Source organism: Trachypithecus francoisi, unplaced genomic scaffold, assembly GCF_009764315.1.
Source record: "Trachypithecus francoisi isolate TF-2019V2 unplaced genomic scaffold, Tfra_2.0 Lachesis_group2, whole genome shotgun sequence".
Lineage (NCBI taxonomy): Eukaryota > Metazoa > Chordata > Mammalia > Primates > Cercopithecidae > Trachypithecus > Trachypithecus francoisi.
The window spans coordinates 70,285,951-70,308,532 of NW_022681465.1; the positions used below are offsets into that span (position 1 = coordinate 70,285,951).

Sequence of the window (22,582 nt, forward strand, 5' to 3'; positions counted from 1 at the left end):
TACAATAATCTCTTTAAATCCATAACAAAATTTTTATTTAACACATAACAATTTTATAATTTGTTATATATTTTTATGTACAGTATTGAAAGGTATACTTTCAATAACTTTGTGAAACTGGGTTAAGTCATCAAGTAAAATGAAGTGTCTTATTAAGATTACAGATAGGAAACAAAACTTATCAGTACAAACTCCCATGCAAATTGTTCTTGAAAGAGGTTTCCAGAATTGGTGGTATTACCTTAGGTTAACCTTTCAGAAATAAGTGTCCTCTGGTCATTATTCTCACTTCTACTATGTTAGGGTAACCATACAATTTATCATTTAATCTGGGAGACTTTTGAAAATAAAAGAGCGTACTACTAAAAGTTACCTCAAAATAATAGGCATAGCCCTGCAATATTGAATATATTTTCCATGAATCCCTGTCAGACAGAAGATGGACAAGACACATCATGAGGCTGAACTGCTAAAAAGTCATCCTGGATGAGACATCCTGAAGGATTGCACAACACCAGTTTTGCAATCTGAAGCCCATCAATGCACTAACAACAACAAACCAAAAGTGACTAAAAGGGGATACACATGCCTTAGTGACCATTGCTTATAAGGTTCAAACTTGCTTACCTCCATGGCATCTTCTAAATTCTCTTCTGCATCTGCTTTCTCTGTCATCAGTTTGGCTGCCTTAAAATACGTTTTCATAAGTAGATAACCCCTTTTTGCTCCATTCCAGTAGGATCGAGGAATTTCCACCAAGCCATAACCCAACAACAACACAAGAAGAAACAGACCCCATGTATTTGCAGCAGCTATCCCAATTGTCTGAAGCTGGTTCCTAAGAAAGGGAAATAACAGATAATATGTACATTTTAATGGAAAGATAAAATGTGACTGCATAAATAAACTTTAACACAGGAGACACTGTTTCTATTGTGTTAAAATTAGCATCTAGAATTAATTCATGGCAATAGTATGTATATATTTTCCTAGAGGAAACATTTTGCATTAGGTGATTTCTTTTTCTATATTAAACAAAAGAAGTCTGAAAATGTTTCAAATTAACTTGTGTTGCTGACCTAGCAAATCTCAGGAATACAATAGTGAGACCTAGCACTGCTGATCTATTTCTAAATTTTCAGATATAGACCTTCACATATGTTAGAAATCATAAGTATAAAACAGATTTCAATTTTGTTGAAATATCTAAATCCAAGATAACATTAAGAACAAATATGCCCTCAAATTATAATCAAAACAAAAAAAAATCACAAGTTCCAATGAAAAATAAAACCAGTTACTTTGTCATATAAAAATTTTGAAATTCTATCTAAAAATCATAAGGGTTATTACTTTTAATATACAGCCATTAGACTAATCATTAATCTTTTGCCTAAAATCTATATTTAAAGATGTCATTCCATATTTTCTTTCTTAGTAGTATGGATTATTCATATATTCTTTTAGGGAAATCCATAAAATAAGTAACAATATATTTCTCAATGAAATGTCTTTTTACCGGCACATATGAAGTTAAAAATGAATTTTTAAAAATGCAAACATACATTAAAGCAATGTTAAGAAGACTACTTTTCTTACCATTCTAAATGTAAATGTGGGTTTACAGCTACATAAATTAAAAATGCTCCAAAAATCAGCAAATAGGTGCCATAGTAGATTGCATTCTCAATTAGTGCAGTTTTGATCTTTCCAGTGATGGAAAACCCTCCTGATCTTGCATATGACTGCATAAAAGGTAAGAGAATCCTACATGGATAGAAAAAATATGATTAAAAACCCAAACAACTGATATGTCTATATAATTTCAAAATGCCAGAAATATGTGAATCGCAATTTTAATGAATAGTTCTTCTCACTAATAAATATGTTTATAAGTAATCATGAATACTTAATATGCTATAATAGATGACTGAGTATTTTTGTAACATAAAATTTTAGGGAAAGCAAATGGGTCTTTAAAGTTTTTATAAAGAGTCTGGACTGCATTCAAAGAAAACATTTTTGATTAAATTTTAGTTTTCTAAGGCTTCAGCATGGAGAAAGGATAAAAGAGAAACAAAATTGGAACTAGTTGGGAGGGGGAAGGGTGGTGATGGTGGTAAGAAGCAAAAAGGGAGAAGGTCAGTTGACAGCATACTGACTTTGAAGTAGTACCTAGGAGACATCCAAGAGAAGCTGCACACAAACCCAGCTTCAGGGTTCAAGAGAGAGGACTAAAAATATGGATAGCTTCTGGAGTCATCACTGTATCAACGGCACTGAAATAACATCAGTAGAAACTCAACTGGAAGCATGAGTATGGAGAATGTGAAGGAAAGAACTGAGACAGATCTCATATCAATTTTTAAGAGAGACGTAGAAAACAGGAGGAGGATGGACCAGCAAAAGAGACTGAGACAGAACAGTAGTGGGGCAAGGAAGAAAACCAAGGAGCATATGGATTAGGAACTAGCAGAGGAAAGTTAAAGTGGAGAGAGAGAATCAAATGCCACCAAGAGGTGAAGTAAATTAAAAACTTGTATGTATGAGTGGAGGAGTGAGAATAGAAAGCAGAGTACTATGGTTGAGAAATAAGTAAACAATGAGCAAGTGGAGATATCAAATATAGAGAATTCATTTAAGAAGTTTGGCTGGGTAGGATAAACTATGGCATATACATACAATGGGGTATTTTACAGAAATGGAAAATAACAGAATACTGATACATACAGCACAGTGTAGATGAATTTCCCAAATATGTGAGCAAAGAGAGATGTGAAAAAGTTCACAGTGTATAATTCTATGCTTATAAAGTTCATAAATAGGCAAAAACTAATCTATGGTGATGGAAGTCAGAATCATGGTTACCTCTGGGGAGTGCAGGACGACTACACAGGGAAGCATGAGCGAGGCTTCTGAGGGCATTGTTAATGTCCTATAACATCATCTGAGTGCTGGTGTATGGGTGTATTCACTTTGAAAAAAGTCAAACTAAACACAATCTATGCATTTTTTGGTATGAATTTATGCTTCAGTTTTAAAAAGTTTCTAAAAAAATTTAGTTGTGATCAGATCAACAAGGCAGAAGCTGGAAAGGAATCTGAACTGACAGACTTTCATTTTTGTTTCTGTTTTCGTTTCTAAAGATGAGAGAAATGTGCATGCCTTGTTGAAATTGAAAGCTACAAGTAAGTAACAAGAGCTAAAGGGGATGGATCCATATTTTAGGAAGAAGTGATGGCAGCAGCAGCCTGTCTGCAGTGGCCCCCTGCAAAGATGGTGGCCGCAGTGGGGGAGGACTGGCGGGGGCTGTGCACTCCATGGAGCTAGCAGGAGGTGGGAGCCCCACCCTCTTCTGAGTCGGTGGGGCAGGAGCCCTGCCTTCTTGGGCACAGGTGCAGCTGCCCAACTGTGGCTGTGGACCCAGGCATCCCTGCACTCTTGGGGACCCAGAAAGCCCCCATACCACTACAGGTTTGGAAGTCCCTGCTCCTGCTGCCTGGCCTCTCCCTGCTCCTGACAACTGCTCTGATTTTGGAGAAAAGTTGTGACTGAATCCAGGCACTGTTGCAACCTAGCTGGGTGTGCACACATGCTCAGGGCAGTGCTGACACACCAGAGCCCTGTTGCCTCAGTTCACTCTGGACTTTGGACATCAATAAGCACAGGAGGGAGGTGGAGAGTGGGGCTGAGGGCAGCTCAGCATGGGCCTGCAGGCACCATTTGGCATGAACAGCCTGGGTGCCATAAATGACAAGATTGATGGTGGCAGGGGGCAGACAGGCTCCTGGGCAGAAGTGGGCAGGTCACTGGTGAAGCACCACCTTCAAGCCAGGGACAGCCTGAAGCCTGGGGGCCAGGCCACCAGTCCTGTGGACCAGAGTGAGAACTTAGGATGCTTTTTCCAGGCCCAACCATGGCCCAATCAGTGTACACTTCCTCCTCTCTGAAGCCCATAAAAACCCCAGACTCAGCCAGACTCAGGCAGATGACAGGACAACCTGACTACAGATAGGAGCTATCTACTCCAGGTCTCCTCTCTGCTGGGGGCTGCACAGACGATTGAGATAACCTGCCTACAGATAGGAGCTACCCACTCCGGGGCTCCTTTCCACTGAGAGCTGTACTTGTCAGGATGACCTGCCTACAGAAAGGAGCTATCTACTTTGGGTCTCCTGAGAGTTGTACTATTACTCAATAAAGTACCTCTTCACCTTGCTCACCCTCCAGTTTTCTGCATATCTCATTCTTCCTGGACGTAGGACAAGAACTCAGGACCTGCTGAATGGCAGAACTGAAGGAGCTGAAACATAAACAGGGCTGAAACATGATGCTGCCACTTGCCATGTTGCAGGTGATGAGAAGAGAAGAACTGTGGCTCTTTCAGAAGCCCAGATCTGGGGGCTCCCCAAGCCAGGTCTGTGACACCCTCTTTGGAGCTCTGAGGTTTCTGGCATCTCCACGTTTCTGGGTACCACTACATCCCCCTCATCCATATGCAGGTGCCCACAGCAGAAGCTGCTTGCAGTGTATTTGACCCAGCCACAAGCTTGCACAGAGCCGACACCTGTGCCGGTGCATGGAGCTGCCCACCCTGCCACAGCAGTCAGCATGTCTGGCTGTGCTCAGTGGCTGGATCCCACGCTCACTCACTCAACTCACTCACACACCCCTCACCACTCCATGCCTGGCTCGCCCTTGGGAGGCATGAGATCAGAGCCAGTAGCATGAGCTGAGTGCAACCTGCCAGGCTGAGTGAGTGGAATAAGCTCAGTGGGCCTGAGTAAAATTCGGGCAAAGGTGCTACTGGCCATAGAGGTTTCCAGCTGGCAAAACAACACCCCTAAGGATCCTGTGACAGGATTGGCTTTAACAAGCATGACTCTTCTATCTTTGGAGGGGAAATAAAAAAAGATGGATAGGTATGTAGATTTGTTGGTGAGAAGCTGAAAGAACTGCCATCTGATGACTCCTGTTTTAACTGTTGGATGGAAAGTAGTCATCTGCCAGGAGGCTAAGAGTAAAGATGATTTTGTTGTTGTTAGGGAGTACAAGAGAGAAAGCCATAAAGAGGACAGAAGTTTGAAGTGAGTGGAAATATTTCTTGTAGAAAATGGAAAGAAAGCAAACTAAAAATACAAAGAAGGAAAGTCTAGTAATGTTGAGAGCCCAGATGAATTTAATAGACATGATTTTACAAGAGCACTACTCTGCTATGTAATTTTTCTCTTGCAATGTTCAGTACCTCCAGTTTTAGAGTGCAGTTGTTTGCAGATCTAAGAGATGCTTAGCAGGCAAGTGGATAAGTATGAGTTTGGAGCAGAGCAGAAAGATAAAAATAATGGGTAGAAAGATTCAGAATGCATTATTGGTCAATGAAACCATGGCTATAATTACAGCTATGCAGGGAAGTCTGACAAGATGACCAAGATAGGACTCTAGGGAAGATCAACATTTAGAAAATGGACAACAGAAATGGCACTCAAAAAGGAAATCAGAAGGTTGGGGAAAGTAGACAGAAAGAAAACCAGAGTATATGACCTTAGCAAGGGCAGTTTCATGTAATAATGTGGCTGGAAGAACAATTGGACTGAAGGGCAAAAGAGAAGGCAATAACTGAAAGGAAACAGTAACAACAAAAACTGTGTTTCTGTTTTCTATTTTCTATTTGTGTGTTTTTTTTCTTTTTCTTTTTTCTGTAAGATGGGACACACTTGAGAGAGCAGAAAGGGAGAGGATAGAGATTTAAGGAAAAAAATGACACATAAATAAATTCCAAACTATATTGATTGAAAAATGTTATCCTTTACTGTAACTTACCATGTTAAAAATTGTGACGTCCAATACACTACCCTCCAGAAAATTGGCATGATTCCATCAGGAATGTAACTCCATGGCTTGAAACAAGGATGCTGGCTATTGAATAAAAGTTAAAGCCAATTAATCATAAATAATTATTTAAATGAATTATACAGTTAATTTGCATGTGGTCAAGTTAATTTACATTCAGATTTTAAATTATTGACTCTAATAATCAATAGCCCATAAAATTTCACAGAAATTTTAAAATTCAATGTTCACTGCCAAACGAAAAAAACACACAAAAGCAACAAAATAGTTTTTTCTGAAAATGTCATTTAAGTTTTCAACTTTCAGTGTATTTTTAGTCATTGGGTAAAAAGAAAACTTAATGTTCAACTAATAGACTAAAAGTGCAACAATCATTAAAAGCAAATGTATTATGAAATAAAATTTCTAATGATTACCTTTAAAATACACAACCCATTCATAGGTTGCGTTTTTTTTTTTTTTTTTTTTTTTCAGGTTATAGGGATTGGGAGGGGAAAACATTAGGTAATTAATTCCTGAAAATTGGAATGCTAATTAAATCACTCACTATAACATAGCTTCTATGGAGATGCATGCTAGCATCTATACATAATTCTGTTTAAATTTCTGAAGACATGAGTCTCTGATCATAAATTCTGCCATGTAGCCATATTCCTAAGCTAGAAAGATATCCCAAGAACTTGCAACAATCTGTAGCTACTGCTGATCTTTATCCAAGTTTTTTTTAATAGTGCTTCAAATGCAAGTAACACCTGCATTTTAAATTTACCTTTTCTCAAGTTAGATTTTTAAAAAAATACGCATAAAGAAGCATGCAAATACTACTGAAAGCATTCGTAAAGTCTATTGTCAACATATATAAGCTTTTTACTTAAAAATTCGATATGAATTCAATATAATCTTTGGACAATTTGAACTTTATTCATTTTTTTATGTAAATCTATAATGCTTTTGAAGGATGTGCAATATGAAAGGAATACCATAAGTACAGAAATACTTGTACTTTATTATAACCTTGTAAATTAGGCAAAAGTGAAAACACATCCTACTTTTTTAAATCTGAGATAGGCTGAGAGGAAAAACAGGTTTTAGAAATTACATACTTGGTAAAGAAGAACCAGGACTGAAAAATCAGGACTTATTCAAGTTTCTTACTACCATCTACTGAAGGGCTTTGTGGACCAATACATATTAAAAATTAGATTTAATTAGAATATGATGTAATGAAAAGTCTACTAGGAAAGAATAGAGGTGGAGGGAATTAATAGAGAATGAGGATAACTTACATCAATATAAAATCTGGATGGTAAAAACTTTCATTTTTAAACAATGTGTCCCCTACAATATTTATATATTTTTTAAAAAAAGGAAATACCTTGGAACAGGGTTAGCAGTTGCATACAATCCTGTAATGTTGCTATTCTCAGGAGGGCTTGAATTTGCAGCAGCATGCTTGCACCGGTTGTATATTGTCTAAAGCAATGAACGTATGGTTTAAAAATGAGAATCAAAAGGTTACACCAAGTACTTAGAGGACATCAGATTTTTATAAATCTATCTATCTAAACTTACCTTCCTGGCTATGCTTTTCTTTTTCTTTTTTTTTGAGATCGAGTCTTGCTCTGTCACCCAGGCTGGAGTGCAGTGGCACGATCTCAGCTCACTGCAAGCTCTACCTCCCGGGTTCACAACATTCTCATGCCTCAGCCTCCTGAGTAACTGGAACTACAGGCATCTGCTACCACGCCCGGCTAATTTTTTTGTATTTTTAGTAGAGACAGGGTTTCACCATGTTAGCCAGGATGGTCTCGATCTCCCGACCTGGTGATCCGCACGCCTCGGCCTCCCAAAGTGCTGGGATTACAGGCGTGAGCCATGGTGCCCAGCCCTTGGCTATGCTTTTTAATGATCAAATGACCATACAATCTTTTAATTCAAAATATAAGTACAAACTGACATAACTTAGCTGTCTTAAGAAATAACATTATTTCCAACATGCTGTATGATTAAAATTTGTCTTTTAAATTGTGAAAATAAAGTTCACTCCTTACCGTACTAACATCCAGAGGCAGTATGAAGACAATAAGAAAGCAGAGATACCAAGCAAGCAGTGTTCCAATAATTACAAGTCTATGCTGTTTCTTAAAGTCTCCATATCGATGAAGTAGAAATAATGCCAGAAAAAAGACAAAAACAATCTCAAGTCCCAAAGCTGCACCACTCATTATTGAATATTTCACTCTCACTAACCAAAGTTATTCATGTACAGGTCTGGACCATATCTATAAAGTGAAAAGAAGGTTAAAATGCATCATTAACATGGGAAATGACATTTGGAAATTTCATTTGAATATTTATTAGTACATTAATACATTAATAAACTCTTTGGAGAAATGACATGCTTCACATTGGACTATGAATAAGATTAAAAGGGTAATTCCTATCCTCAAGTACTTATATTTTATTTTTTAAAGCACACTTAAAAAATTTCACATACCTTGTATTTTCAAAAACTTAACAAAAATTATACTAGTTATTACAATATTACAAATTAAGAAGTTCTTATTTTAGATGTCAACAGTTTTAATATAGTGTCATTTATAGTTTCTTAATAAGTCCTAACAGAACAGTTTATGCAAATAAGCTGTTGACTAAATCCTAAGATATTAGATACTTAGTAAAATACATTTTTCTAAGATTATTTATCCTCTACAATTTAAGATTTTCTAAAAGAGAGGAAAGAGAAAAATGGAATGATCATTTAAAAGTAATCTTTTGTTTTTTGAAACAGTATTTTTCTTTTGTGTTAATTTTGCCTAACAACTCAACTTTCATGAAATTCTTACTGCTTCACAAAATGTATTTATCACTTCCCATTTATCTACATAAAGCTTTAAACTTACTTTAATAAATTCTCATTTTTAATTTTGCTACTATTTTATATGCAGAAAATTTATCAGACTATTGAATAAAGTCATACATGTGAAAATATTCTTAATTTTATGATACAGTCATCAGCGAATAGTTTACCTGATATCTCTCTACTCAAAAAAGAGTATAGAGATTTAAAGTCTCTATTTTAAAATTTAAAAATTTGATCTCTCTATACTTAAAAAAATTTACTAATCAAAGGCAATATGAACTTTTCACCTTTGTAAAATCAATGTTAGACTTTTGTTTATCTACATACTACAATATTACAAGGAATTGATTAATATCCTAACATAGAGAATCAACATTGCGATGCAACCCAACAAAATAAAATAAGGGGCAGTGGCTCACACCTGTAATCCCAGCACTTTGGGAGGCCAAGGCAGGTGGATCACCTGAGGTCAGGAGTTCGAGACTAGCCTGGGCCAACATGGTGAAATCCCGTCTTTACTAAAAATACAAAAATTATCCAGGCATGGTAACGGCTACCTGTATGTAATCCCAGCTACTTGGGAGGCTGAGGCAGGAGAATCGCTTGAACCTGGAAGGCGGAGGTTGCAGTGAGCCGATATCCTGCCATTGCACTCAAGCCTGGGCAACAAGAGCAAAACTCTGTCTCAAAAATAAATAAATAAATAAATAACAAAACAAGGGAGAACCAATAAAATACTTCAAATCAACAAACATCTTTAACTAAAACTATTTAGAATAATAGAAAAGAAAGTTTGAGTACTTTAAAGGGTTAAATTTAAATTTATATACAAAATACTCCTACATGAAATATCACAAAAATCACATTTAACAAACAATTTTCTTCACTATTTCTTTATATTGGTAAACAGATTCCATTTCAACTATCAATATTTTCATTTTTCTTTTTTTTTGAAATTTAGAAATAAATTTTATTTAAGATCTGAAATACAATTTCTAAAATATCAACTTTTCCAGAAAACCGTGGCTACACAATAATGCATTGCCTCTATCATGTTAAAACGTGCATTAGACTCAAATACAAAAACCATGAAACCAATCACCATCCTTCAACAATTTGAGCAAAGATAGAATGCTTAAGAACAACATAGATGGACTTGCAGAGGATGGGCTGTTTTACTTCAAGCACCATAAAAAAAAAAGAGCACAAATGCATGGGTTTCCAGGTACATACATTAAGTTGAACCTTTGGCACTAGGAATCAGGGCGTTTTGTCACATAGCATTAACACATATTAGAAAATTGTGTAGTGTCAAAGGGATAGGAACCACCAGCATTCAAGCAATGTTGTCAACTAGGCAATAAAATGTTCTACTGTTTCTTCTTTGTTCTAATTACTGCATACATTGGTAGCAACTTTGAAACGAGAAAAGGAGCTTACGCTCTTTTTATTTTGTTTAAAACAGAACAGAAAAAAAACTGAAACATAAGCGCTGTTATATATTAACGATTTTAAAGAACATCAATTTTACAAGAAAAAGACTAAGAACAAAAAGTGTTTACAGATACAGGACAAAAATGGTGAGCTGTCTGTAGACGCTCACAGGGCTTTGCGGTGGTACTCAGCAGAAGCCACTTTGTAATCACTGGCAGTAAAGAGAGATGCAGAATTCTTTGCCAGATATTTTAGGAAATCATGCAAATAGCCCAACAATAATGCAAGGCTTTTCTCATCAAGGGGCGTATAGGCCAACATTGCTCCAATTCTTACAAATAATCTCAGTAGGTGTGGTGCTCCATAAACCTGAGACATTGGAGCATCTGGGTGAGCCAAGAGGATTTCAGGATATTGGGGCCTCTCAAATTTGTAGAGCAGCTGAGTGCCCAACATCACATTGGAATATTCTTTTATTCCTGGGTTGGGCACAGTGGCTCACGCCTGTAATCCCAGCACTTTGGGAGTCCGAGGAGGGTGGATCATGAGGTCAGGAGATGGAGACCATCCTGGCTAACACGTGAAACTCCGTCTCTACTAAAAATACAAAAAAATTAGCCGGGCGTGGTGGTGGGCGCCTGTAGTCCCAGCTACTCAGGAGGCTGAGGCAGGACAATGGCATGAACCCGGTAGGCGGAGCCTGCAGTGAGCCGAGATCGCACCACTGCACTCCGGCCTGGGCAACAGAGCAAGACATCGTCTCAAAAAAAAAAAAAAAAAAAAAAAAAATATTCTTTTACTCCTGCCACAACTTCATTAACTGCATATTCCTTATTATCAACATTTCCCTGTGACTTCTTGCAATTTGCGTACTCCTCCAGAATTGCATCTACATTTTTCTTAGCAGGGAGTTGAAACAGCTGCTTCTGTCTGGTTACTAAGTCCCAGTGCTCAACAAGCCATGGTTTTAATTCTTCAGGAATCTTCACTTTAACCTCCATTCTATTCTTAAAGCCTCTTCACTTTCAACAGTGGTCCCTTTTCTTCCGAAGGGGCTGAGGTGCTTTGCTGGTACTGCCATCATCTCTGTTTCCAGGAGTCTTCTGTTTGTTCTTTCTGGTCTTCCTCATGGATCCTGAAGGGGGTTCTCTACAGAGTGACCCCCTCATCTTCCTGGGAGAGCTGGTTCAAGATTTTTTCTGCTGTGGACCAGCGGTCTTCTTTCCTGAGGAGATCCCTCTCATCTTACTTCTCTGCATGTTGCTTCTAGTTGGTTTTCTGAAGTTCTCTTCTTCTGCAGATTGCTGTCCATGAGGTTGAGAATCCTGCTTTCTGGAATTCATTCAACCTTGTTTTTATTCCAACCAACAATCTTCCTTCTTTCCCTTCCAAGAACTCCTAGTGATTTCCCATATGAAATCTTACAGATCTTCTGGGATGGTCTAGAAGGGTGAAGTGGGAGATACAACCCAAGATTCTGTAATCAGGAAAGGTTCTGCAATCAGGATCAGATCTCCTGATCCTCACTATACAGCAAAGTTAGCTTTTCTGATGATGACATGACATGAGAATCCAGATCTTCTCAGCAGCCGACGCGTGATCAATGCCGTTCCTCCAACCGCCATGGTCTCATTTTTCTTAAATATCTAAAATTGAACTTCTTTCATCACTCTACCCTCTTATCCTGCTATATTTTCCTTCAATGCATTTATCCATCTGATATAATGCACATTCTTTATATTTATTATCTCTCCAAACCTCTCCCCTTATCCCAGATACTCTATGAGAGCAGAGACTTGACTATTTTATTCCATACTATATTCCAGTTGTCTGATGTAGTATCTGGCATATAGTAATATCAAGAAATATTTGTTGAAAGAATAAAAAATAGTGTGTAGTTTAGTACATACACTATTTTTCTATTACTGCCTACTTTAAAGGCAATGTAAAACTCTTGTAATGGTAAACTGATTTAACAAATATTTATTACAACTCAAAAGGCTTAAAACACTGAACATTACCAAATACTACTCAAATTTTCAAATTTCATATCCTAGGAAACAACTTATACCACAACAATGTCAAATCTTATTTTTTAAAAAATAGACAAGATTTTGCCTTGTTGCCCAGGTTGGTCTTGAACTCCTGAGCTCAAGTGATCTGCCTATCTCAGCTCCCAAAGTGCTGCAATTACAGGGATGCGCCACAGCACCCAGCCAAATCTTATTTTTAAGCTAAGCATAGATTAAGTAGTTGGCTGAAAGCTCAACACAGAATGTGCTGATGACAAAACCATCTTTGAGATCTAGGGTTTTTTTTCTTTTAAAAAACCCATTCGATGTGAGTTTAAATATAACATAATTAACTGAAAATCCTTTTATGACTTGAACTACACCTGAAATTATCCAGTGCAAGGAATATGGCAATCATAGGAAAAAAGACTAAACATTAGAGATTACCAAAGAAAGGCTAAATAAAGTATGGCAGAGCCAAATGAGGAGATCTCATTGCAGTATAAGAAATGATGTTTGTCAGGTCCCGGAGCAAGATGGCCGAATAGGAACAGCTCCAACCTCCAGCTCCCAGTGCCAGCGACACAGAAGACTGGTGATTTCTGCATTTTCAACTGAGGTACCAGGTTCATCTCACTGGGGAGTGCCGGACAATCGGTGCTGGTCAGCTGGTGCAGCCCGACCAGCAAGAGATGAAGCAGGGCGAGGCATCACCCCACCTGGGAGGTGCAAGAGGGAAGGGAATCCCTTTTCCTAGCCAAGGGAAACTGAGACAAACAACACCTGGAATATCAGGTAACTCCCACCCTAATACAGCACCCAAGGGTCTTAGCAAACAGCACACCAGGAGATTATATCCCACACCTGGCCCGGAGGGTCCCATGCCCACGGAGCCTCCCTCATTGCTAGCACAGCAGTCTGAGATCTAACTGCAAGGTGGCAGCGAGGCTGGGGAAGGGGCGCCTGCCATTGCTGAGGCTTAAGTAGGTAAACAAAGCCACAGGGAAGCTCGGACTGGGTGGAGCCCACCGCAGCTCAAGGAGGCCTGCCTGCCTCTGTAGACTCCACCTCTGGGGACAGGGCATAGCTAAACAAAAAGCAGCAGAAACCTCTGCAGATGTAAATGACCTTGTCTGATAGCTTTGAAGAGAGCAGCGGGTCTCCCAGCACGGAGGTTGAGTTCTGAGAACGGACAGACTGCATGCAAAAGTGGGTCCCTGACCCTTGAGTAACCTAACTGGGAGACATCCCCCACCAGGTGCAGACTGACACCTCACACCTCACAGGGCTGGGCACACCTCTGAGACGAAGTTTCCAGAGCAAGAATCAGACAACAACACTCGCTGGTCAGCAATATTCTATCTTCTGCAGCCTCCACTACTGATACCCAGGCAAACAGGGTCTGGAGTGGACCTCAAGCAAACTCCAACAGACCTGAAGCTGAGGGTCCTGACTGTTAGAAGGAAAACTAACAAACAGAAAGGACACCCACACCAAAACCCCATCAGTACATCACGATCATCAAAGACCAAAGGCAGATAAAACCACAAAGATGGGGAAAAAGCAGGGCAGAAAAGCTGGAAATCCAAAAAATCAGAAGGCATCTCACCCTCCAAAGGAACGCAGCTCATCACCAGCAATAGATCAGAGCTGGACAGAGAATGACTTTGACGAGTTGAGAGGAGAAAGCTTCAGTCGATCAAACTTCTCAGAGCTAAAGAAAGAACTACGTACCCAGCGCAAAGAAACTAAAAATCTTGAAAAAAGAATGGAAGAATGGATAACTAGAATAATCAATGCAGAGAAGGCCATACACGAACTGATAGAGATGAAAACCATGACACGAGAATTACGTGATAAATGCACAAGCTTCAGTAACCGACTTGATCAACTGGAAGAAAGAGTATCAATGATTGAAGATCAAATGAATGAAAAGAAGCGAGAAGAGAAGTCTAGAGAAAAAAGAGGAAAAAGAAATGAAAAAAGCCTCCAAGAAATATGGGATTATGTGAAAAAACCAAATCTACGTCTGATTGGTGTGCCTGAAAGTGAGAGAAAAATGGAACCAAGTTGGAAAACACTCTTCAGGATATCATCCAGGAGAACTTCCCCAACCTAGTAAGGCAGGTCAACATTCAAATTCAGGAAATACAGAGAACGCCACAAAGATACTCCTGGAGAAGAGCAACTCCAAGACACATAATTGTCAGATTCACTGAAGTTGAAATAAAGGAAAAAATGTTAAGGGCAGCCAGAGAGAAAGGTCGGGTTACCCACAAAGGGAAGCCCATCAGACTAACAGCAGATATCTCGGCAGACACTCTACAAGCCAGAAGAGAGTGGGAGCCAATATTCAACATTCTTAAAGAAAAGAATTTTCAACCCAGATTTTCATATCCGGCCAAACTAAGTTTCATAAGTGGAGGAGACATAAAATCCTTTACACACAAGCAAATGCTTTGAGATTTTGTCACCACCAGGCCTGCCTTACAAGAACTCCTGAAGGAAACGTTAAACATGAAAAGGAACAACCAGTACCACCCATTGCAAAAACGTGCCAAAATGTAAAGACCATCGATGCTAGGAAGAAACTGCATCATTTAATGAGCAAAATAACCAGCTGATATCACAATGACAGGATCAAGTTCACACATAACAATATTAATCTTAAATGTAAATGGACTAAATGGTCCAATTAAAAGACACAGACTGGCAAATTGGATAAAGAGCCAAGACCCATCAGTTTGCTGTATTCAGGAGACCCATCTCATATGCAGAGACGTGCATAGGCTCAAAATAAAGGGATGGAGGAAGATCTACCAAGCAAATGGAGAACAAAAAAAATCAGCGGTTGCAATCCTAGTCTCTGATAAAACAGAGTTTAAACGAACAAAGATCAAAAGAGACAAAGAAGGCCATTACATAATGGTAAAGGGATCAATTCAACAGGAAGAGCTGACTATCCTAAATATATATGCACCCAATACAGGAGCACCCAGATTCATAAAGCAAGTCCTTAGAGACCCACCAAGAGACTTAGACTCCCATACAATAATAATGGGAGACTTTAACACCCCACTGTCAATATTAGACAGATCAACAAGACAGAAAGTTAACAAGGATATCCAGGAACTGAACTCACCTCTGCACCAAGCAGACCTAATAGACATCTACAAAACTCTCTGCCCCAAATCAACAGAATATACATTCTTCTCAGCAGCAAATCACACTTATTCCAAAATTGACCACATAATTGTAAGTAAAGCACTCCTCAGCAAATGTACAAGAACAGAAATTATAACAAACTGTCTCTCAGACCACAGTGCAAAAACTAGAACTCAGGACTAAGAAACTCAATCAAAACCACTCAACTACATGGAAACTGAACAATCTGCTCCTGAATGACTACTGGGTACATAATGAAATGAAGGCAGAGATAAAGATGTTCTTTGAAACCAATGAGAACAAAGATACAACTTACCAGAATCTCTGGGACGGTGTATAGAGAGAAATTTATAGCACTAAATGCCCACAAGAGAAAGCTGGAAAGATCTAAAATTCACACCCTAACATCACAAGTAAAAGAACTAGAGAAGGAAGAGCAAACACATTCAAAAGCTAGCAGAAGGCAAGAAATAACTAAGATCAGAGCAGAACTGAAGGAGATAGAGACACAAAAAACCCTCCAAAAAATCAATGAATCCAGGAGCTGGTTTTTTTGAAAAGATCAACAAAATTGATAGACCACTAACAAGATTAATAAAGAAGAAAAGGGAAAAGAATCAAATAGACGTAATAAAAAACGATAAAGGGGATATCACAATCTCACAGAAATACAAACTACCATGAGAGAATACTATAAACACCTCTACGCAAATCAACTAGAAAACCTATCAGAAATGGCTAATTTCCTGGATACCTACACTCTCCCAAGACTAAAGCAGGAAGAAGTTGAATCCCTGAATAGACCAATAGGAGGCTCTGAAATTGAGGCAATAATTAATAGCCTACCAATCAAAAAAAGTCCAAGACCAGACGGATTCAGAGCCGAATTCTACCAGAAGTACAGGGAGGAGCTGGTACCATTCCTTCTGAAACTATTCCAATCAATTGAAAAAGAGGGAATCCTCCCTAACTCATTTTATGAGGCCAACATCATCCTGATACCAAAGCCTGACAGAGACACAACAAAAAAAGAATTTTAGACCAATATCCCTGATGAACATCGGTGCAAAAATCCTCAATAAAATACTGGCAATCTGAATCCAGCAGCACATCAAAAAGCTTATCCACCATGATCAAGTGGGCTTCATCCCTGGGATGCAAGGCTGGTTCAACATATGCAAATCAATAAACATAATCCAGCGTATAAACAGAACCAAAGACAAAAACCACATGATTATCTCAAAAGATGCAGAAAAGGCCTTAGACAAAATTCAACAGCCCTTCATGCTAAAAACGCTCAATAAATTCGGTATTGATGGAATGTATCTCAAAATAATAAGAGCTATTTATGACAAATCCACAGCCAATATCATACTGAATGGGCAAAAAGTGGAAGCATTCCCTTTGAAAACTGGCACAAGACAGGGATGCCCTCTCTCACCACTCCTATTCAACATAGTCTTGGAAGTTCTGGCTAGGGCAATCAGGCAAGAGAAAGAAATCAAGGGTATTCGGTTAGGAAAAGAGGAAGTCAAATTGTCCCTGTTTGCAGATGACATGATTGTATATTTAGAAAACCCCACTGTCTCAGCCCAAAATCTCCTTAAGCTGATAAGCAACTTCAGCAAAGTCTCAGGATACAAAATTAATGTGCAAAAATCACAAGCATTCTTATACACTCATAACAGACAAACAGAGAGCCAAATCATGAATGAACTCCCATTCACAATAGCTTCAAAGAGAATAAAATACCTAGTAATGCAACTTAGAGGGGATGTAAAGGACCTTTTCAAGGAGAACTACAAACCACTGCTCAGTGAAATAAAAGAGGACACAAACAAATGGAAGAACATACCATGCTCATGGATAGGAAGAATCAATATCGTGAAAATGGCCATACCACCCAAGGTAATTTATAGATTCAATGCCATTCCCATCAAGCTACCAATGACTTTCTTCACAGAATTGGAAAAAACTGCTTTAAAGTTCATATGGAACCAAAAGAGAGCCTGCATTGCCAAGACAATCCTAAGTCAAAAGACCAAAGCTGGAAACATCACACTACCTGACTTCAAACTATACTACAAGGCTACAGTAACCAAAACAGCATGATACTGGTACCAAAACAGAGATATAGACCACTGGAACAGAACAGAGCCCTCAGAAATAATACCACACATCTACAGCCATCTGATCTTTGACAAACCTGACAAAAACAAGAAATGGGGAAAGGATTCCCTATTTAATAAATGGTGCTGGGAAAATTGGCTAGCCATAAGTAGAAAGCTGAAACTGGATCCTTTCCTTACCCCTCATAAAAAAATTAATTCAAGATGGATTAGGGACTTAAATGTTAGACCAAATACCATAAAAACCCTAGAAGAAAACCTAGGTAGTACCATTCAGGACATAGGCATGGGCAAGGACTTCATGTCTAAAACACCAAAAGCAATGGCAACAAAAGCCAAAATTGACAAATGGGATCTAATTAAATTAAAGAGCTTCTGCACAGCAAAAGAAACTACCATCAGAGTGAACAGGCAACCTACAGAATGGGAGAAAATTTTTGCAATCTACTCATCTGACAAAGGGCTAATATCCAGAACCTACAAAGAACTCAAACAAATTTACAAGAAAAAAACAAACAACCCCATCAAAAAGTGGGCAAAGGGTATGAACAGACATTTCTCAAAAGAAGACATTCACACAGCCAACAGACTGATGAAAAAATGCTCGTCATCACTGGCCATCAGAGAAATGCAAATCAAAACAACAATGAGATACCATCTCACACCAGTTAGAATGGCAATCATTAAAAAGTCAGGGAATAACAGGTTCTGGAGAGGATGTGGAGAAATAGGAACACTTTTACACTGTTGGTGGGATTATAAAGTAGTCCAACCATTGTGGAAAACGGTATGGCGATTCCTCAAGGATCTAGAACTACAAATACCATATGACCCAGCCATCCCATTACTGGGTATATACCCACAGGATTATAAATCATGCTGCTATAAAGACAAATGCTCACGTATGTTTACTGTGGCACTATTCACAATAGCTAAGACTTGGAATCAACCCAAATGTCCATCAGTGACAGACTGGATTAAGAAAATGTGGCACATATACAGCATGGAATACTATGCATCCATAAAAAAGGATGAGTTCGTGTCCTTTGTAGGGACATGGATGCAGCTGGAAACCATCACTCTCAGCAAACTATCGCAAGAACAGAAAACCAAACACTGCATGTTCTCACTCATAGGTGGGAACTGAACAATGAGATCACTTGGACACGGGAAGGGGAACATCACACACGGGGCCTACTGTGGGGAGGGGGGAGGGGGGAGTGATGGCATTGGGAGTTATACGTGATGTAAATGACGAGTTGATGGGTGCTGGCGAGTTGATGGGTGCAGCACACCAACATGGCACAAGTATACATATGTAACAAACCTGCACGTTGTGCACATGTACCCTAGAACTTAAGGTATGATTAAAAAAAAAAAAGAAATTATGTTTGTTAAGACTATTTAATAACATCAGAAAATTACCCTAACAGCAATTGAAAATTTGGCACATATTTTTATGTAAACATAAAAAAGAGTAAGGTAACAATGAAATATATTAAAACATCAACAGTCTTCAGGTGGTAAGATTATGGGCATAATAAGCAAACAACAAAATCAGTTTTAAAACTGACACTAGCTATTAATGTTTTTACTATGGTACTCAATTTTTCAGTCTGATTCAGAGTCAGCACTTTAAAGGGTTGTAGAGAAATAAATAGAATTATGGGTCCTTTATTCTAGTAATAAATGATTTGGTTACATACCTTCGTGTTAGTATCCTATCACTGTTGTAACAAAGTACTACAAACTTCGTGACTTTAAACAACATCCATTTATTAATATCTTATAGCTTCTATAGGTCATAAGTTCAAACACAGCATAGTTCAACTTAGTTCTCTGCTTAGGGGCACACAAGTTTAAAATCAAGGTGTTAGCAAGTTTGCAATCTCAGTCAGGCAGGCTACTGGCAGGGTCTCACACTGTCGCCCAGGCTGGAGGGCAGTGGCACGATCATGGCTCAACATAACCTTGAGCTCCTGGGCTCAACTGATCATCCCACCTCAGCTTCCAGATAGGTAGGACTATAGGTGCACACCACCATGCCTGGCTAATTAAAAAAAATTTTTTTTTTTGTAGAGACAGGGTCTTGCTATGTTGCCCAGGCTGGACTCAAATGCCTGGCCTCAAGTGATCCTCTCATTTTGGTCTCCCAAAGCACTGAGATTACAGGCATGATCCACCTAGCCAAGCCAAAACTCAGTTATTTATGGTTATAGGACTGAGATCCTTGTTCCCCTGCAAGCTGACAGCTGGCACTTAACCTTAGCTCTAGAGGCCTCTCCCCAGTCTTTGCATGTGGCTCTGCATATCTTTTAAAATTGTATATATTTAAAATATACAACAGTGATGTTTTGATATATTGTACATACACAGTGAAATAATCACCATTGTCAAATTAACATATCTATCTCCTCACACACTTCTCTCTCTGCGTGTGTGTGTGTGTGTGTGTGTGTGTGTCCATGGTCCTGAATATTTTAGAAGCAGCAATGGCTTGTCAAATTCTCCTCATGCTTGAAATCTGTTTTTCAGGGCTCATCTGATTACACTGGGCCTGTCTGAATAATTTCATCATTTTTACTGGTTCCAGAGATTAGAGCATAGACATTCTTAGGGGTTTATTATTCTGTTTACCATACCATCTCTTTCTGTTGAGGCTGAACTATATTGCCTTCTTATGACACAGGTTAGGACCAGTAATCCCATGAAATTGGAGATAAAAATTGGGGTTTTCCTAACTTGAGAAAGTAATAGTTTTAAAGTCCGTATCTTTAACCTTGTTAAAGATTCAAGTGATGAGTTGCAAGGTTTAGGGAAGAAGGAGAAGAAAGAGGATGATAATGATAATGATGATGATGATACTAAAATGGGGAGGCAAATAAAAATGTAGTTCCACATGATTAAGCACCACAGTAGCAAAACTTGATTATACTCGAAATCAAAATGCCAATTCATTAAAACTACCAGATTTTAGTGCCTGATGTGTGGGCATATCGTACCCTTCAAAACACCAGTTCTGAAAGTCTTAAACATTTAAAATCCAATTCAATCTTTTCCCAATCGTCAAAATATTATTAAATATTACTTTCAAATGCCTTTATAATGGTTTCACAATTAGCATGTTAATGACTTGAAGTACTGTTTCCTGAGTACTTTATGGCTGATAATAGTTTTTCGGGCCAAATACCTTTTAATGGAACTTTAGAGGTTAAGCTAATTATGTAGTTTGAAGAATTCCAAATGTTTTGAGAGAGAGAGAGAGAATGGGTACCAAGTGATCAGAACACAAACAAAACACTGAAAACAATTTTGTCAAAACCAGAGATTCTGAAACTGAATGAAAAATTTCTGACTGGAACCTAATGATGCATCGCACTCAAATACTGTTAACTTAAATATCTGAGTCTGATGAATCATTAGGTTCCAACTGGAAATTTTATCTAACTTCACATATCTGTATTTTTACTCAGATATGTGCAAAATAATAAAAACTAGGAGACAACTCAAAATCCTAATTATGAAAAATCAAAAGAATCGGAATTAGAAGTGAAGATTAAGTCAACAAATTTCTACCAATGATCAAAATTTAAATCTTCCAAACATAATCGTTATTCACATATTTAAAGATTTCAGGTATGAGATAGTTCAGTTTTGGACACAGACTACTGCAAGAGACTATTACTCCCACTCGAAAAAAAAAAAAAAAAAAAACCGTCATAATATTTTTTAAGGGTACCTAAGAGCTGAGTTGGTGAACCAACCAGGTAACCTGAATGCCAAAATGTGACAAGCCCCTGAGGACAGTGGCATACATACCAACTGCTTTACCTTTTGCAAGGCATGAAGAGAAGAGGTAGTAATCATGTAAGCATATAAGAAAAAAGAACTAAAATTTTACTGAATTCTTAAAGATTTCATATATAGAAATTGTAAGACATTTTGATAGAGAATAATCTGTAAAGTCCTTCCTAATAATAAAATAATTTAAAACAATGAATAGCTAACATTTAGCATGTGTTCACGAAATTTTAAGCATTGTATTAACAGTAGTACCTATCATGCTTTATCAAATTAGACCTCACAACCTAGTAAGAAAGGGCTGTTCGTTTCCTTGCTTAACAGAAAAAACAGCACAGAGAGGTTAAGTAACTTGTCCAAGTTAACAGAGCTGGTGAATGGTAAAGCTGGGACTCAAAGAGAGGCATCTTCACTACTGAGCCTGGATCATAATTACATGTCTCTTCTCTAATCTAGACACAGTTTCTTAATGCAATTTAAATTGCTAATTAATGATTTATTTTGTTCAGTCTTCACAGGGAACAAATTAGAACATTCTCCCGTTTGTTTTAGATATATCAAGACAGAATGCTAAGTCATGTTTAATACAGAATTTAACACAAACTTTTTACCTTACAGATTATATTACCATTACTTGATTTAAGGGTAATATATGACTGTACTCTACATGGGAAAAGTGGAAAACATAGAGTAAATTTGAATCCGTTTGTTCTTGCCCCTATCTGCCTATCTTAGAGCATCAAATTGCAATGAATTAAAGATCTACTTAGTTCCAAGCATCATTCATTCATTTAGCAAATATTTACTGAACCCCTACTATTTGGTGAGCTCTGTTCAAGGGGCTGGGGATACAAAAATCCAAGCAAAGTCCCTGACCTTAAAAGGTCTAGTGGGAAGAAACAGGCAATTAAAAAAAAAAAAAAAAGGGGGTGATAAGGGCTATGTAAACAGGTAGCTGCCACCACTACAGAGAATATTAGTTCTGGAAATAATTATTCATGATTAGTTTGGCTACACATAACAGAAAAGTCCAATATACCTGAGACTTACACAATACAGAATTTATTTCTCATGTAAAAGAAGTCTTGAGATAGGTGGTTACGGCAAGTTATCAGATTATCAGAGGCCCAGGCCCCTTCTCTCTAGTCCACATCCTTAGCAGGTGGCTTTAATCCTTATGTTCCAGGATAGATGCTGGAAATTCAGGAATCCTATCATCATCTAGACAGCAGGATGGATAAACAAAGAAGGGTGGGCCTTCTTCCTTTTAAAGAGATGTAAGAAATGGCTGGGCACAGTGGCTCACGCCTGTAATCCCAGCACTTTGG

General features: G+C 38.2%; 1 protein-coding gene and 1 pseudogene across 3 annotated transcripts in view; both read right to left on the bottom strand.

Moving 5' to 3' along the window:
- Positions 1–22,582, bottom strand: part of LMBRD2 (LMBR1 domain containing 2) — a 62,608-nt gene that overhangs the window by 37,708 nt on the left and 2,318 nt on the right. For both annotated transcript variants that reach the window (XM_033179359.1, XM_033179360.1), the window contains exons 2-6: positions 7,902–8,132; positions 7,226–7,323; positions 5,821–5,916; positions 1,600–1,767; positions 628–838 (exon numbers count right to left, since the gene is read on the bottom strand). In XM_033179359.1, coding sequence (XP_033035250.1) covers positions 628–838; positions 1,600–1,767; positions 5,821–5,916; positions 7,226–7,323; positions 7,902–8,075 — 747 coding nt within the window. In that variant the 5' untranslated portion in view covers positions 8,076–8,132. The remainder of the gene's footprint in view (positions 1–627; positions 839–1,599; positions 1,768–5,820; positions 5,917–7,225; positions 7,324–7,901; positions 8,133–22,582) is intronic.
- On the bottom strand, positions 10,909–11,773 carry LOC117066048 (annotated as a pseudogene). Its single transcript, XR_004430135.1, has one exon. The product of XR_004430135.1 is annotated as a mortality factor 4-like protein 2 (transcript).